Genomic DNA, 18,915 nt, shown 5'->3' with positions numbered 1-18,915 from the left:
ACACAGACTTCCCCCCTACTACAGGCTTTTTAGGCATTATCACAAAACAAGTAAATAAACACAGTGTTTAATAACGAAAGAAAAGGAAAAAAAAAAAAAAGAGTATGCGCCAGCATCACAACCAAGGAACTTCCCATGCCAGCTACTAAAAGGCCACATGGAAATACTGAAATTACCCTTAATTCATGATATGAGACTTTCAGGAGGGTTAGGTATCCAGTGACAATGTTTAAAAAGTAAATGCACAAAGAAGTAATATGCCTCCAGAACTGTAACAAAAAGATTGCATAGAAAGTTATGCATTATGGATGATTTAGCAATATCATAGATAGCAAAGGCTCCAGCAAAAAGAGTGAAATCATCCCTATCTTTCCATTTGTCGGCAGAATTTTAACAAGGGGCTCCTGGGAGCTCTTGGGGGCTCCTCCATGGCTCAACAGACAAATTAACTCATCAAAGGGAAGGTAGGGATGATTAACTAACAAGAGCCCCCTCCAGCCCATCACTGGTACATGGTTATTTCACCCAGATGGTGTTCACCTACCTGAAACTGGTAATGACAGTCTCAGATCGGATTTACAGAAAAACATAGATAATAAGGTGCCGCAAGAGTGACATGATAGGAGTTATTGGTCTGTGATGCTCCAGACTGCGCCAGAGGCAGCAGAGCTGTTTGTAATGTTAGTCTCTGTTTTGTAACATTATCCTCTCCACCCAAGAGATTTCCTGCTGCAAATGGGAGACTTGGTCTTCAGAGAAGCATTTGACCTGACCCTTCCTATAGGACAGTGGGATCAACAGCAAAGAAAATGACAAGATGTGGCAACACTCCCATCACATACAAGCAGAAGCACTTTGACACCCTTTCACTGGAAATGGATGAATGTTTCTGCAGTGCTAAGGCGAAAAATCCACAAGTTTTTTGGCTTTTTCCCAGATGCAATTGATGTGACAATTGCCAATGTTTTGCCTGATGTCTTCATACTAATGTGAAGAGTGATTGTTGGGCTTTTAAGGACAGTCAATACAGCCAAGAAAATCCACACCAGTCCTGGTGAGAGAAAAAACAGCAAAGCAAACACAAAGCCAGAAAAAGAATTTTAAAAATGCATGTTTCCCCCAGACAAGTGAAAAGTCTATTGCTCCTCTGTGTACGCCTGGAGGGTCAAATGCCTAACAGAGCACCTCCAAGCAGAGGTCAGGAAGCATGCACTTATGTTTTGTTTATGAAAATAATTGCATATGCATCCATTTCAACCTGACAACCTTAAAGTTCCACTAGTCCAACAATAAGCCTGTGAAAATGGACAAGCTCAATACCTGTGGAAACTAAGATTAGGCCAAGTAGGTTTTCTTATATGAAAATTTGTCATGAAAATCAAGGCCAGACTGCGAACCTTTAACTGCCACCCATCTTCCTCTGAAAACTAGCATTTGGCAATAACAGGCTTCTAGCTATATAGAAGCAGGTCTCAAAGAAATTCCTTAGTTGCTTAGGACTATGGGCTAAGATTTTCAAAATAGGATCAGAAACTCCTTACCAGTACTAATAAAGTAATTTCAAGGAGGGAAGAAGCAGCAGCAGAGGAACACAGAAATATTTCCTCAGCTTCTTGTTCCATGTAGCTCCTGAACAGGCTGGGTTGGGCCAAATGGCCTCGAGATCCCTTCCCACTTCATCCACTCTGATTCTGCAAAGCCCTCCCCTGCTCTAAGTTCATTCTTGGTCCTTTACCACCCACACTGTCACCTGCACTACCTGGCTGCCTATGCCTCAACCAGAAGCCCTCTTAAAGTAGATACCAACAGACCAAAGATCCTGTTCATTGGTCTCAACACACACGGCCTGGTAGAGTGGAGAATAACACTACTAGATCTACCTAGCCAAGTGATACATATTTACAAGCAAAATAACCCCAAAAAACAGCCCCTAATACTAGAAGAGTTCTAAAACTCTTGTAATACCTGTTTTTCACGTCTGGTCACTGACTGCCCTGTGGAAATGTGCAAACCTGCAGCATTCTCACCAAAGCACAAATTCCACTGAGATGTCTCGCTTCCATAACATTTATTACCTAAGGTCTCTGATGCACCTCCTGAGTCATTATGTAACTGCTTATACAGCAACATGGGAGAAGAAAAGCTGAATTTTTGCAAAGGTTTTGGAGTACTTTGAGAAAGAATTTTCTGTCCTCCAGGAGAAACTACCTTTCCCGGAGAAAACTCCCATTGTTTCTTTTAGCAGCTTATGTTGAAGTCCCTCTGACCAACCCAATCCTCCAGATAATCATTACCACCACCTCCCTGACAAGAGGCGAGAAATTTTTTACCCAATTTCTCTATTTTTATTCAAGTCTATCTCCTGTAGGAGAGATGTGCAGTCCCTCACACTGTTTGATGGCGGCCCCTCCAAACCCTGATAAGATTTTGTATTACTGAGCCTTCAAGGAGCAGCTATGGCAATAGCCAGAAGTAGAAGTTCTCCCTGCCCATTTGACACCTCCAGCCCTATAATATGCCTGGAAGGGATGATCCTCCTAAACTCTGTGTGATAAGCTGGATGGCTGCAAGCATTTCAGGCAACTAAAACCTGTCATAAATCAACAAGGCAACAACACTTGCCAGAGGCTGCCACCGTGGCTCCTCACTGAAAATACTCTTCTTCTGATTATTGTCTTAGTGATTAGAAGTACCCATTATGGACCAGCACCCCATTGTGTTACTCACAGTAAAGCACAAAAGCACAGATGTGTGTGAGGAAATGGAAGTATTATTCTAATGCATCACACGGCTCACGCTTCATGACAACACCAAAATCTCAATAGGTTTTGGGTTTGTGCTTTCATAAACAAAACCCTGTGATTACTGCATGTGGTAAAAAGCAAACTCCAATCATGGCCCTTCAGACTCATCACCGCCACAAAGTGCTAATTAATTTCTCAATCATTACGAAGCAAGACTGTGGCTCTGTTGTGTCAGAACGGAAAATTCAGCGAGAGCAACCAGCTATGTGTTGCAAAGGGGATGATTTCCACCGAGACCTGAACCCATCCTCCATGGCTGAGTGTGCCTGTGCACACAGTCACAGCTCCATGCCTGCCAAGGCTGCAGCCCCACTTACAAAGGCACCGGGATCCTGTACGCACCTGCACAAAGCTACCAAAATAAAAATTAGACACTGGAGAAAGAGGCCTATAAAGCTGGCAGGGGGCACTCCTCCAGAAAGGCTGCAAATTTCCAGTGCATCTGAGGATTACCCACAGTAGTACAACAAAAGCTACAAATAGGCAAGTTTTCACAGACCCACATAAACTCTTCTTTGTATTTTTTCCCTGTTCACAGGGAAAAAAAACAGTTCATCATGATTCAATACCAAAACTTTCTCCCTGCACCAAATATGCTCTGTGCAATTTCCTCCTCCTGACCTACACATGCACAATAGGTTAGCAGCACTAAGGAAAAAGAATTCCTAAATGAAGACTTGTGATAATTTTATCCTTCTGTAATGGCATGGGCCAGAGTTAATGTTAAGGGGGATGGGGCAGCAGGGGAAGAGCACGCCAGGGTTAAGATGGACCGTTTAGTAGCAATTAGCAATGATGCACTGAGCAAAAATAGCAACAATGAAAAAAACAAGAAAAGAAGTTATACTAGAAACACAACCATTAACGGAAATAAATTTAATTTAACCAGTTAGCATTTTTCTGTGAAAGGCAAACTTTCTGTTGCTGTTGGTAAGCCAAGGGGGAATTAAAAAAACAGAAAAATCTTATCAGAAATATTTACTTCCCACTAGCAATATGTCTGGGATTGTTTTTCTAACAAAAGACAGAGCTACTGTCCCACATTTTCATGACCCTCTCTGCAGTTCCAGGGAGAAAATATTTAGTTCAACATTATCGTAAGCTAGAATATGGCTCTATTTATGTGACAAGTTGACAACATACAATTTCATGCTTGTTGAACTGATCTGTGTTATATATTCACTGTGAATATTATGAAGCCTCACCATTATAAATATGAAACAGTATACACTTATTCAAAATAACTCCAGCAGTAGCAATTTATAGCTCGGTTGTTTGTGCACTTATGAAGTCCAAACGCCACCTTAAGAAGCTGCATCTCACTAAAACAGATGTGGAGTGTGACTGTGACCAAAGTGGATTTAAGATGACCTCTGTGAAAGGAGGCTATTACATTTTTGTTTGTATGGCAGCTGACACCAGTTCATATTTAGCTCTGTAGCTAGTGGGAACACAGTGTAACACAGTGTCCTCAAGGGCTGGTTTTAACATAGGCCAAGACATCCATCTAATGACCTAATTAGCTTACTACTGTTCTTTCTTCCCTCTCAGAAAAAGCACAGGTGCTCTACAGAACAGCAGCACAGTGAGCATCTCAAGCCATGGCTGCTCTAGGTGAAATGTCTCCTTAATGGGACTGTGAAGTGGATCAGTCACATTTTCTTGATTGCACGCCTGGGGAACAGCCTTGATGGCCACACACATCATACAATAAACTCTCAAAGCAATTGGTTTTTTGCTCTGTCGGGACTTCATTCCTCCCTGAAGGTTTCAACCGACATGCCAGGTAGTTCTTGCATTAAAGCATTGTAGTTTGTCCAAGCAGGAATGAAAAAAGGAGCAGCAGCCCACCTTGGTAACACTAGATACAGAGAATTTGCATAAACTCTTTCCAATTACATAGCAGCTGGTTTGAGTAAAATAAATTCCACTTACTGCTTGAGCCTTATTAAATGTCAGCATAGCTAATCATAGATTATCGTTTACATATATCATCCCACATAGACAGGATGTCATTGTGCTGGTCTCCTCTTTAGCAGATGTAGAGCCTGAGTCAGGCCAGACACACCGGTAAAGGTAATGCATTCAAACACACAAGAAATGTGACACTGCTCCATTAGGAATATAAAAAGTCCATCACTTTTGTCAAGTGTCTGCTATTTTCTTTCCCTGGAAATGAAGGTCTTCTCCTAGTTTCACAAGTAGGCTTTATGATACACTGTTACCTTTTATCATCCTTATAAAGTTCCCTAACCCAAATCTGCATCTTTTGCCTTTTATGTTTATTGTTGTATTAAACCTATGACGTTGTCTGTTTCACTACTAAATCTATCCCATAACCACATACTGTACATTCATTTCTCTAGGACCTCAGTAGCTCTTATCTGCTCACTTTTATGATCTCTTATGAACTGTTAGGAATAGCAACTTGCAGGAATGTTTGTAAAGTCATCTCAGACTGAACTCAGCCTTCCTCTTTTTTTTTTTTTTTTTTACCATACAATGATACTCTCTGCAATGAAATCCAATTTGCCATAAAACCAGTTCATTACAGGCTGCATTTTAGAAGGACACAAGTTCCCAAATACCCAAATGCATGTGCTTATCATGTAAAACATTCAATCTGCATGAATCTGAATTTCAAAAAAGCCTACTTATTAGAGCAGGAAAGTACATGTTGATACGACTTGGTCCTGTGCTGCTTCCAGATTCACCAGTATGCTCTACACCCCTGCCCAGAGCTATTTTGTTCATGCCCTCCGGGGCCTCAGACAGGCTGCTATGTGGTGCACACAATCACAGTCCTTTCAAGCACTTTGATAAGCTTTATTCTGCCATTATGCCATCTAGAACATTAAACACAATGTTTAAGTTCTATGTTAAATCACGATCAGCTCCTATTAACTGTTCCAAGCTCCTCATTTTTATCAACAGTTACTTTATTAAATCCTTAATAATATAGATGGAATAGTTAGTTAATTTGTGTGTTGAGCCATGGATGTTAATTTGTAAACATAATAACATACTGCAATCATTTGCATAATAGCATTTTAATCTTTTTAGTAAAAGCTGTAATTCCCTACAAAGTACGCTGCAGTAGAAACTAAGTGACTATTGGTAATAATAAAAAAGGCCTTAAAATTCTGATCCTATTATAGTGTTGGAACATACCCAAACTGCTACCATAATCTCTGAAATGTTACTGTTCTCTGATTTAGGTGTCTGTGTCAAGAATAAAAATGAAGTATAACTGGTAGCAGTAGACTATTTCCTAAATGTAATTTAGTATTCACTAAGCACCAGCACTTTGCAAATAGCTCTGAGGCTTTCCTTCAAAGTTCAGAGCTCTAGTTATGCATATTGTGTGAGGTACACCATGCAGCTCACCTCCAGCCTCTGTTGTGCTGAATAGATGGCTATGATAAATCATGCTGATTTGGCACTGAAGGGCATCAGCCATCAAGGATTTGACTACTACGTCTTTTTTTTTTTTCCCTGAGATTGTATCTCCTTGAACTGCCTGCCCTGGGCTACTAGTTTTGGAGAAAATTAAAAAGTGGAAAAAATGCTAGGGAAGGCTACTACAGAAAGTCTATATAGGCTCAGTTCTCTGGAACCCATTAACACCAGTCACAAGACTGGCAAAGAAAACATTGGTGGTTGTTTAAAAGTCAGGCCAAGTCATTTTACGCAAGATCTGGTAATTCATTAATCAATCTGGCTGCACACCTTGAATGAATAACCTGTTATGGTGAAAGAGACTGGCAGCACCACAGAACATGAGGGATTTTATCATCTGAACCAATGCAAATTACCCTGGTGATGTTTAAGGCTTCCCTCAACACTCATCTTCTCCCTGATACAACCCCTTCCAAATAAATAAGAAATCATTTATCTCCATGCATTCCCCTGCTGCCAGAGGAAAGACAGTCTGCATTGCATTGTGTATTTCTTTCTCTCCTCACATTCTCGTTGCTTGTAATACAGCCCTCTTTGGCAGTCTACAAAGAAATCTAGTTATCTTTTCAGGCTTTCCAAATTTGTGGCACATAGAATGGCCTTGAGAAGTAATGTGGGATACACCTATATAAAACAATTAAAAACAAAGTCATCAAACACTGTAAGCATTGCTTTGGAACATAGATTTATGTAAATAAATTAAACCTGCATTAGGGCAAGCAATGTGGGTTTTCTGAAGTCTTTTTGAAAGCTAAAAAAAGTGTTTTGCCCAAGACAAGATTTATGTTTTTACATAGGTTCATTGTAGTTTAACAGGTTATTGCCTATCTACAGGCTGAATTTTCTCTTACCATCAGCTGAGTTATTTGTAAAAAATACCAACAAAGAGAAACGCCCACTGTAGCTATCTTCCCTCTCCATAATGCTAGGCATGGATCATAAATAATTTTAAATATGACTAATCTTACATGATACGGTACAGTATATTTCAAGAAGCCTCAAGGGACAACATTTTTCATGAACAAAAAGCCTTCTCACTCATGGCTCACCAAGTTGTATGTTTGTGCACAATTTCACATAGCATTGGCTTTGAGAATGAAAATTTAACCATTTTGATTTTCTGAAAGTAGCCAAATTACATTTTTTGAAAACAAAATTTTTAAAGACTAGTTCTTCACAAAAACAAATCATAAAAGTGAATGGTCCAGCAAGCCATCTAAACAACTGGTCTTGAGTGACTTGTTAACTATTTACTTACATGAACTTGTGTCAATAGACAGCAGCCTGAGGGGCAAAAACTCCTTCATTTCATCATTTCAAGCAACAGGCAAACAAAATTAGGTGAAAAACAGAAGTGATTGAGCTGTGAATAGAAAAAAAATCACCTAATTCATAATGTACATAAGTACAAACACTGGTAAGAAGAGCCTCTGTGCTGGGGCAGTGCAGACTTGACTGGGGACTCGTATCGGTGACACTGGCAGGTGAGCAGGAGGATGCAGTGATGAATTGGGTGTGTCTGCAAAATATTGGTGTGCTCTAATCCTCCAGTGAAGGCCAGGATCTCATCACACCTAAGCGGATGAGAACAGGGATTTATACTTGACACTTACATATTATCTGGACTAATTGGACCTTTATCTCACTTGGCTCCTGGTTGCCACCATAACTATTAATAATTTCTAGTCTGTGAGACTCCCAGTGCCACTAAGCTTGTGGGTGCTCAGCCCAAGTGAGCTTTCAGGAACATGATTTGCAGAAAGACTGAAAATTCACTTTATGAAAAACAAACCTTTCTTTAAAAAAAAGTGCATCAGAGATAGGAACTTTGTAAAGGGCTTTTGGACACTGTTCCTCACATAGACAATGCCACATGTACTGCATTAATACTTCAAAGGAGAGTGTGTTTCATTCAAGGCTAGATTTGGCAATGTACTGTACAGCTTGTGCAGGTAATGCTGCTCGTGTACTTCCCATCATTTGCTTGTCATTCTGATTCCTTCCTTTCCACTCCAAATAGGCTGTATTTCTATTTTTGTATGACAATGCCTCATCTGGAAGCTTAAGTCAGATGAAACATACTACTCTCACAATGACAAGAGAGAAATAAAAATTTTAAAAGGCAAAAAAATATATTATTTTCTTTTTTTATAAAGCTATTGAGGATCAATATGGAAAAATCTAGTGATTACCAAATGAGAAACTGCAAAAAACTTCCATTCTCTCAGCTAAAACAAATAGTTCCTCACAGAGTATGTGAGATAGTCTCTGGAGGAAGAAGACATCTTCTTCTGATCTTGAGCACCCCCAGTCGTCACATTACTGAGCGGCAGAGGCAGGAAATAGTGCAAAGTATCCAGCTGCACAGTGGAGAATGGGGACAGGGTTAATGCACAGCAGGAGAAAATAACTGTTTCACTCCCATCTTCCTAGGCCAAGCAACCAAGAAATGTAAATACAACACTCTGAAAAGCTGAAAATAGTCTAATTTTGCACTGCAGTATTGTAAAATACCATTAGGGCACAATTTGTCCCTACAGGTAAGTATGGGCCAAGCTGTGATGAGACAGCAATGCAGCCTGCAGCTGAAGTCAATGAGTGTGAGGAGAGAAAACAACAGAATTTGTGTGTCAGGAAAGAAGCAGCATATTTCATTTCCAAACTATTATTTCTGACCTATTACTTGCTGTGTAGATTAATTCCCCCAGCTGTATTGCCCCTGTCTCTCCACACATATTCCCCTGTTTCTTCACACCGGGGCAGCTCATCCTCAGACAGACCCAAACTTGCCCATGAGATGTTGCTCCTGTCACCATCTCCCAGTGAGGTTAACTTCCAGCCTATCTGGTCATCCTGCAGTTTGCAACACACTTCGATTTCCAGCACAGGAATTGTTTCCTACACAAGGTCTGCAGGGGAACAGTCACTACCTATCTGAGACAGCTCTATACTCAGCAGCTGTGGCCATCAGAGCAGACAGGCAGTAACACACGGGACAAGAAACGAAGCCAAGTTCCACTGGTTTTACTGGAATAATTTGTATGCTTACATTTGGTAAATACGTAATCGCATTACTTATGTCGAACTTACACTTTGAAAGTCTGCATCTTCAACTGACTTTTCCTAAAGGAAAATGCTTCTGCATTTGGTTTTTGATGCATGTGGAAAAAATATGTGTCCTCAGTGATGAAAAAAGCAAAACAAGTCTCCATCACAGTTGCTGCAGACGTGGACCCTGCCCCCCTGCCGCCACCAACATGCCCTACCCTGCCTGAGGCAGTACAACTGCAATTCAAGAACCAGACAGGATTTGGAAACTTTGTAAAACAAAGTGTGGAACATTATACAACTAAAGAAAAAAAGAGGGCCTGAGCACAAGGCTTTGCAGAGCTGATTTGATTAAAATAAAATTAATTCCAAGTTACTTGGATTTAAATTACAGAAACTAAACAGAGAAGACCAGTTTCTGCTATCAGTTACACTGGTTTAAATCCAGAGCAATTCATCTGCATCAGGAAGATCACTGTGAGTTTAGAGCTGTATATAAAGAAAGGAGAATTTTATTCAGGACATCACATCCTAGGTAAGCATTTTACTATACCATTTCAGTTAATTTTTTCCAGCCTTTAAAATTCTACCATGATAATCTGGGGCTTTCCAGAACCAGCGGGCTAGCTGTACTTCCTGGAGCTGTACTACTTGGTGTGTGAGAAACAGCACCCATAGCTTGCTTTTGTACAAGGTCTTCCTGCCAGCTAATCAATTTATTGTTCAATTTCCCAGTCAGTAAACGATCTATGGCCTCTCCTATCAACAAGGAGGGAAGGAGGTTAGAGTTTAGGAGGGGCACGGCTGCCCGAAACCACAAGGTGGAGAATTATGAAAGCTTTACACAACAAAAGAAAGAAGACCCGAGACAGAGATAAAGAGACAGTAACCCTCCTCTCAGACACCCTAACCCCCAATGCACAATTGGAAAGAAAACAATTAAATCTCTCCTATCACCCTCTGACTTTTACTTTTAGATTGCTCTCCACCAGGAGATCTATGAAATATCAGAACGCAGAGCTGGTCCCTGAGTTACTGACAGCCCTCACTGCCTTCCCTGCCACACTCACCCTTCCTCTCCCCTGAACATAAACAAATCACAGACCTCTCAATTTGTGTGCAGGTAACTTGCACAGTAAGGCTCTGAGTGGTAAAAATCTTTACGAGAAATGTTCCAGCTACTCATCAGCTAGCTGCTGTGAAGCACTCTGCTTCTTGCCGAGGAATTCAAGTGGAAGACAACAAACAAGCTTCAACTCCTGTTTTGCTCTGTAGCTGACAATAGTGCAACTCCTCATCATGACACCACAGGGCAGTATGCTCTAGGTACTCTTTAGCTGTTTCCTCTCCAAGACCACAAGTTTCATTTAAATCTTTTTAAGGCTTTCCCCCCCTTCAGATCTCAGGTCTGGTTTTGATCATGATGATTAACAGAACCAGTCAGAACCCATAATACACCAGCAGTTTTTTTGTCTCTTAATGGTGGAAAAATAGTAAACTGTTGTCCACCAGGCTAATAAAAAAAAAAAAAAAAGAAGAAAACTGAAACCAGAAAAAAAAAGCAAGCAAGGACTTTGCAACATGCACTTGCATCACCTTGCCTTACCTCGAATATATTGGCGGGTTCATTGCTGTACTGATTGGAGATGATCTCTGACTGGTCGCTGTACCACTTGAGTCCCCCCAGAAAGCTGTCTGCATCCAGGTCATTCACATCTAGTTCAGAGAGGTCAAGTTCTGGGAGATCTGGGCAAAGAGGCTGGTCTTCACCAACCAGAGCAGCGCACTGCAGGATACAGCAACACAGAAATAGTTTCATTAATTACCAGGAATCTATTAACTAATATCATGTGATAAGAATTAAGCCACGGCACAGGGTCACTAGGCTTGACTTTGTTTTCTGAGAAAAGAAACACCTAGTATTTGGTCACTGTTAGCTCTAACATAGGTATGTAAAGGGGCAGAGAAAACAGCAGGGCATAAGCTGCCTTCTCTATCACATCTCTGTCCAGGAAAGATGACCTTCCTTCTCCCTATACCATTTGATAATTATCATATTCAAAGCTTTCAATCCAACAGCAGAGGCCAAAGCATGGCCTTATTCTCCTTTCAGAGTGAACCAGTGCAGGTAGAAGTTACAGATGAATACCTCTGGGCAAGGTCTGTCATGCATTTCCTGATACATTCAGGTTAAAGAGGCACAGCCTGTTACAGCCTTCAGCCCTGGAGGCTAGCTCAAGCTGGAGACAGTCACACTTTCACTTCTACAGAAACCTCACTGTAATCCTTACAGCCACTCATGACGGTGGCTACCATATGGGCATTAAAGAGTATGGGTTAGTGATGCTGATCTTTTCCTGATGCACAAACCACAGCCACCCAGTTTTGCATTAGGTCCCAGCAATCAAAGTATGGCGGGAAATATCCCTATATTCTCCTCTCAGTGATAAGCATAGTTAGTTCATGCAGCCTTTCACCTGCTTGGTGTGAACACATCTATTATCCTGGCTGGTTTCCTAAATATCCCCAGAAAGAAGCTGTACTCAGAGAACCAAATGGATTTTCCTCTTCTAGCAGCCTCTGATTCAGTAATCCTGAAAGAGGGTCTGTGAAACATTTTGGTTGAGGCAGTAAACAAAGTCTAGTCTGCAGGAATCCTCTTCAGCAGTGCAAAATGTTTTTGTCTGCACAACTAAGAAGAGAGTGAGGATAAATAAAAACAAACCTAGAGTAAGCATCCTTTTATATGCCAGTATGAAGCTAAGATAGGGTATTGACTGACCTACTAAGGAAGAAAAAATTAATAACATACATCCACTTCAACACAGCAATTGAAATGTTAGAGTATCCACCAAAACTATTTCCTAATTATAGAAAACATGTAGTAACAGTTTGGCAAATAGCTGAGTCCCATATGTCAATGCTGCTCAATTAAGCAATTCCTACTGCACTGCTCCGCGGATCCTTGTAACTCATCCCTGAACATCTACGTCGATACAGGCACACTGCAAAGCACACGTGGAGCTGCACAGGCACCTGAATGGTTAAAAGCCATCTAAAGTCAACTGAGTCTAAGGGCATCTACCAGATTTTTAGCACTGGGTTAAGGATGGCCAACAGCAGGATCCTGTCACCTCCACAGCTCCCGTCAGTTGTCTGGGTGGTTTGAATGATTTCCCAACTTCTGTTTGGACTGAAGTCAATGGAGAAAGTGCCGCTTTCTGAAGGCAGATGTGTGCAGGGCACTAACAGCGCCCATGGATGTGAGTCGCTCAGTGCTGGTTGTGTCACTCTTGCAAGGACCGCCTTGAACAACAATGCAAGCGAGAGCTGCTGAAGGTGCACCTCATTGATGGCTTTGTCCCTGGAACCTCCGTGGGTCTGCAGTGCACGGGCTGGATGCAGCACCGCAGCCCTGAGCAAAGATTTTGTCTGTTGGCACAAAGACTCGGTGCAGCTGGTGTGAGCTATAATTTACCAGACAACTTCTACGTCTACCAGGACACTACAAGATAATCATAGAGTAGGCCAAGGGGCAAGGAAGCTGAGAGGCTGCAAAACGAGGCTCTGAAATTGCAGTTGCTTTTCTTCCTATATTTAAGGGGCCGTAGAACCATAAGAAGTCAAAATCCCACTTAAGTAATGTTAACTTTTTTTCTTTTATCTGAATTTTTTAACATTATTTTGAGTGTAAGACACAAAAAAAACCCCCAAAACTTGACAGTTTCCTCTTCTTTAGTGCGAGACACAACCTTCTGGCAGCAATCTTATAATACAGAGATGACCTTTTTTGATGCTTGGCCAAAATCTCTGATCTCATTAAAGGATAATCTAGTTTTTGACTGAAAAGGTAGATTCTCAGCATCATTGTCAGGTTTGTGTTCTGGAGGTCAGTAGCTTATAACTGATGCCATAGTCTTCTAAAGTATCCTGCTGATCTGTTACTGCTTTCATTTATAAAAATAGCTTCACCCTGTGAACCACCTACTTAAACATGTTTACTTTTGCTAATCTGCATTTTTAAGTTCCTACAGTGGGCTTTTGAAGCAACATAAACAATGGTATTAAAAGAAATCCTGCTTATCGCAGCCTCCATTTACCTATAGAGACTGCAATGTCACCTAAAAATGTAATTGCTGAAATGAAGTATATATGCCTTGCCAATGCTGACATGATAATAAAATCAATGTTTTTGAATATGACATTATACTTCTGAGCACACAGAGCACATTAATATGAGACACATTAGCAGCAAGTGCTCCTGTTATTAATTTATATTTGGCCTTTGGATGATGCCAGATTTAACACTCCAAGTCCTAAAACTGTCCTCATCTGACACACTGATATTTGCTGTTTGCCTATACATATGTAACAGGTGCACCTGTATTGGTAGCACACATTTTAATGTCTTCCCACTGTTATTTGATATGATAGTTATTCCATAACTATAGCCCTAATTTTACAGTAACATTTAGGAGGATAAAGCAGTCACTAAACACAAAAGGCTAATTACTGTGTGTTATTTCACTCCAACAGACCTTTTTTCTCTTAGTTCAGATGCAAACAGTAAATTAGCTTAACTGCACTGATGGTAATGAATCATTATAATTAAGTATAATTCTCCATTAACCTTTTGGCTGTTTTTGTGCCTTTGAAGGTAAATTAAAAAATAATAAGAAGAAGACTGGACTTTTGCCATATTAATTATATTAATGAAAATATAATCTTTGTTTTATTTTTAACAAGTTTTACAAAGTGCCAAGGGGATGAACTCAGGAAAGAGAGACTTTACAAAATATGTGTCATGTGGATTCTCTCTATCAATCTTCACAACCTTACTGTACATCACCTTCATTAAGCTGCGAAGCACTGGGGATGCAGATCAGCTACAGTGATGCAGGCCTTTATTAAACAACACGCCGTCCTGTCATTATGTGAGCGAGAATATAATACATTTAACATTGACAGCAAATATTAATGATTCAAAGAATGAAAGCTGCCTCCAGTGCTTGCTGCCTGCATTATTTTAGCTCAGTAAAGGTGATCCCCTGAGCCAAAGCAGCACGCAGACGCTAGTGTTGCTACAGGAAGTGCAATGCAGGAGCACACTGGCAAAATCCTACCCACAGTTAATCCATCCACCACACAATTAATATTAAGATCAAACTCTTTTTTTGGTTCTTTTTTTTTTTCTCTCTGCACTATGAAACAGTCATTGACATAAATTATCTATTCTGTTACTAGCTTGAAATTACTGCAGGAACTCTAGTGATTAAAATAAATCTTCACTATTTCCATATAAGCTGGTTCTTCAATCAGTTCCTAGCAGCATTAAGAATAATACACGATGGAAAAATGAAGCTATGGCAGCTGAGACCCATGCTACAAGCCAGACAACAACCCACAGGATACTCCAGCTACTCAGAAACAATTAGGACTTTGGAGCCAGAAAGTCATCCACTTACTGCCTTGACTCATAATAGCTACAGGACATATGAATTATCCATATCTATTCCACTTTACCAAGAAATCAAAACAAGATAAGACCAATTACAATAGACAAACAGAAATTTGTGGATACAATGGCAAGCTGCAAATATTTAAAACATGACAAAATTACTTGAGAATCCACACACATGCTCTGCCAGATAGGAAAAATTTACTGGAGAGCATAGAAACGGTTCACTTTAGATGGGTAGCTCAGCTCCCTACAGCATGAACATTTTATTTAAAAAGCATTGCCTGTAACCTGTTTTTCCCTCCCCCATTGCCCAAGGGAAGCATTTTAAGCACTTATTCCAAGCCTGAATCCAGAGGATTAGTTCCTTTGAGCAGGTCTGCATTTGGGATTCCTCTTCATGGGGTCCAAAGAAAGTTTGCCTCGCTTCGCAAGTTGCCCAAACTTTCAGGTAATGCTCCATTTTGCTGAATGCAAATATGCAGAAATCCTCAAACCTCACATTATACTCCAGAGATTACCACGGGGCTGCTTGCCTTTTTTATTTTTTCCTTTATGAATTGTAGCCAGCAGAAGCTGTGGATTTGATGTATTGCCGTCTATTTTTACACAAGCAGCAGCAGCGGCAGCAGCAGCAGCAGTTCACAGTCCTGCATAAACTCTATTCTCATGGTTCATCCTGTTGTCTCTGCTGTACATGGAATTTAACCATTTCTTGGATTACTCAGATTGACTGCAAACCCTGCTCTACGGGGCATTAGCTACAGCGTCAGTATTCCAACACCACAAGTAGCAGGGAAACGTCTCCTTCCAGAAATCTCTTTTAAAAGCATCTAAAGCCAAACAACAGGGTATTCATTCCTGTGTGCGTGTTTGCATTCTGCAGCTGATAAACAAGGAAAAAACCTTCGACAGAGCACAGTGAAAAAAGGAATCAAAATATGAATCCATGAGTTGATTATAACTTTTTTTTTTAAGAAATATTCATCTTATTCTAAATAAACATGGCATTTTTCCAACCAGGCCAGTGAACGCCACTGGAAATGCCACTTCAGACACCGATTCATATCAATATCTTAGAGCATAAATATTGCATATGACGGGAAAGCGAGCCGGAGGCACATGAAAATAGTTTCCAACTGCAGGAGATACTATACTGATGACAGGAGCTCAGCTTTGATTTGCTCAAGGCATCGCAGAGTAACCTTAAAATAGCAAACTTAGCGGAGTTGAGATAAGATAGGGACTTGTTTGCAAAGTGCGCTGCCTCGGCCGTCCTGCCGGGGCCCCGCCGAGCCCACGGCCCCGCCGGCTGCCGGCACCCACGGCCGCCCACGCCGCGCTCCGCTCACCTCGAGATCGCTCCATACAGAGTCCTGGTTGCACATGTCCCACGCCATCCAGCTGCGGAGCGACGGCAGGAAAGCTGGCAAACTACAGTCCAGAGGCAGGCAGGCAGGCAGCAGACACTCATGCAGGCAACGAGACCCTCTCTGAGAGTGAACCGAAGGCACCTGTCTTACTACTGTTCCCCGTCACATGACAAAGCTATTAAAAAGTAGGCTGGGCTGTCACTCATCCAGCCTTCTGGAGCCGCTGCTCCAGCCCGTGACGTCAGCCAGGGGCAGACCCAGCCTGAAGTGAAGTAAATCTTCGCAAAACCCGCTCAGACCCCGGCGGCCGCGGCAACACGCTGCGATTCAAAGCACATTTCCACGCCACACCCCCGGAACGCCGCTCCTGCCGTAGCACAGCTCCTATCCCTCCCCATCTTGTTTAATCTCTTAGCTTGCTTCCTTTGTCTTCCCCCCAGAGCCCAGCACACAATAGGCAGAGCTGCGCTTATAAGAAAGAAAAAGTGAAGGGACTCGGAGCCGAGCCACAGCCTGCGTGCTCTGAGCAGCCCGAGCGCCTCTCCCGTGCCCGCACCGCTCCCCCGCCTCTATGGGAGAGGCTGTCCCAGAGTTCGGCAAAAGTTACACCACCTCCCAACCTTTTTATTTTTTTGCGCTCAGGGATTTTGCACCACCCCGAGTATTTTGGTCAGGCTATGGTTTTCTCGTAGACAATTGCAACTGAAGTTAGTTTTTGCACGGTAAATATCTCAGCAACCCGCCCCCCCACACACCCCCCAGCCCAGCGTTTCTCTGACATGGACTCAGCATCTATAAAAAATGTGGCTACAGTTATCTCACCTGCTCCGAGGAGGAAGCCTGATCCTGTTCCCAGATGGATTACAGTACTTGGAGCCGCTCTTTAATCGCTGCCCTGTCTCCGTGCATTCCCCACCAAACCGTGGCTGTGACAAGGAGCTGCTCCGTCCTGCCCACCGCCGCCGCGACCCCCGCCCGCCTCCGTGAGCTGCCTCGGGGCGCTCTGTGCACCCGCCCGACCTGAACACAGCGTTTGTTCACTGAAAATAAATTCATTAAAAATCTCTTGTCGTGGAAAATCAGACACACTGCTAACACCTGTCTCCCCGTCAGAGCCCTTCCCAGACAATAGGGGCTGCTGCAGGTGCAACTGGGTTACGATGCTCCTTTGCATTGCGTACACAACAAATTCCATGGATAAAGCTGAACTGTAAATTGTTGTCCAAAATAGGGAAAGAAAGCCCAAAAATAAAGGTCTTGTTTAACTATCCCCACCTGCCTGCTTATTGTCTTAAGCAGCAGTTCTTTATATTATCTGGGTGCAAAAATTCTCGTGAAATGTAAATGCTGGCTCCCTTGTGCTGGGCTACCAGTGAAAGTTACAAAACTATAGCTTATCATCCTCCACGCCATGGAATATTCATTTTCATTATTATTTGCAAACTTGAGTATTCTAAAGACTAAATGAATTGAATTATTATACAAGGCTATGGCAATTTTGCTGAGGAAAAAAAATAAATAAGAAGTACAATTCTTGAAATAGCCTTTTCCCCACAGACACTGGAACCTTCAGAAATGGTAGGAGGTCTCAGATATATTGTTAGCTTATTTGTGCTTCCTTGTAATTCATTATTGCCAGTCCTGATAAAATGTACATTTTTCTGAGTTTGTGCTTAAGTTGCAAATCACATCACACTGTCATATTTTCACCAAGCACTGATGACAAAAATGGCATTGTTTTTACTTAATTAAAAGAAAAAAGACAGCAAAATACCAAATAACTACAGAAAGCCTTTCCTACAAATAAGTAAATTAATGGTACTGCTTTGCGCTTAACAAAAAAAACCCCTCAAACTAATTTCCTTCCCAATTATATGCTGATTTAATGATAAAAACTGCAGTAAATTATTAAGATCTGTGGCACAGGTGAGTACCTCTACCCCCTGAACAGTCAACTGTGAAATAATACTGGGCACCTGCCTGCCTGGAGTACAGTTGGTTCTTATTAATTATTATCTGTGGATCCATGGTTGGTGGAATACTCTCCTTCAATACCTACTTATAATTGTGTTCATTGACTGTGCCGAATCCATCATCTGGGTTGTTTTTTTTTTAAAGTTTCATTCACACCTTTTATAGAAATGTATTTACACTGGAACATTTCATATTGCTGTTTTGGATATTGTGACCTGCTCATGTTGTTTCTATTTTCTACATTTCCACTTGAATGCTTTCCCTTCAAATTAGCAAGTTAAGTGATAAATATAAACTGTGACCTTAGTGGTGCTCTCACCATACAAGCTTTAGAGATTGAAGAACTTTTCTAGTGCACTACAGACAGAGCAACCAAAAGCAATAATTACAGAGCCCCAGAGCTTTTCTATGGCCCTGTCCACATTATAGCTTGAACTTTGCTGGCAGTTCCACCATTACCTAGAAGAGACACAAAGCAAAACTCCAACTAAAAAAGACTGAGATTTCAACAAGGGTTCTACACTGATTGGGAAGACTTTTATTTATTTTTAACTGAAGTGTGCAACCCCACCCATAGTATAAACTTACCCACTAGGATCTTTTTTTCTCATGTTTTACTGTGGGTTTTGAGCATAGTGCCCCAAGGAGGAGAAAAGCAAGGAAGACAGCTGCAGTGGCGGTGTAGTTTGGAAGCACACAGCCTCCACATATGCAAATGAAGCCTGTGAAACCCAGCCAGCACCTAAGCTGCTTCCTCAAAGGAAACCTTGTCTTCTGAACATTCCCGAGAAGCTTTAGC

The 18,915-nt window shown here is 41.5% G+C and overlaps 1 protein-coding gene across 1 annotated transcript in view; it reads right to left on the bottom strand.

Moving 5' to 3' along the window:
* Positions 1-16,262, bottom strand: part of PPARGC1A (PPARG coactivator 1 alpha) — a 68,755-nt gene extending 52,493 nt beyond the window's left edge. The window contains exons 1-2 of the mRNA XM_059470335.1: positions 16,122-16,262; positions 10,918-11,097 (exon numbers count right to left, since the gene is read on the bottom strand). Coding sequence (XP_059326318.1) covers positions 10,918-11,097; positions 16,122-16,169 — 228 coding nt within the window. The 5' untranslated portion in view covers positions 16,170-16,262. The remainder of the gene's footprint in view (positions 1-10,917; positions 11,098-16,121) is intronic.
* Positions 16,263-18,915: the final 2,653 nt, after the last annotated feature.

Source organism: Ammospiza nelsoni, chromosome 4 (assembly GCF_027579445.1).
Source record: "Ammospiza nelsoni isolate bAmmNel1 chromosome 4, bAmmNel1.pri, whole genome shotgun sequence".
Lineage (NCBI taxonomy): Eukaryota > Metazoa > Chordata > Aves > Passeriformes > Passerellidae > Ammospiza > Ammospiza nelsoni.
Note: the sequence above shows the minus strand (reverse complement) of the source record. Positions and strands in the feature narration are given on the sequence as shown.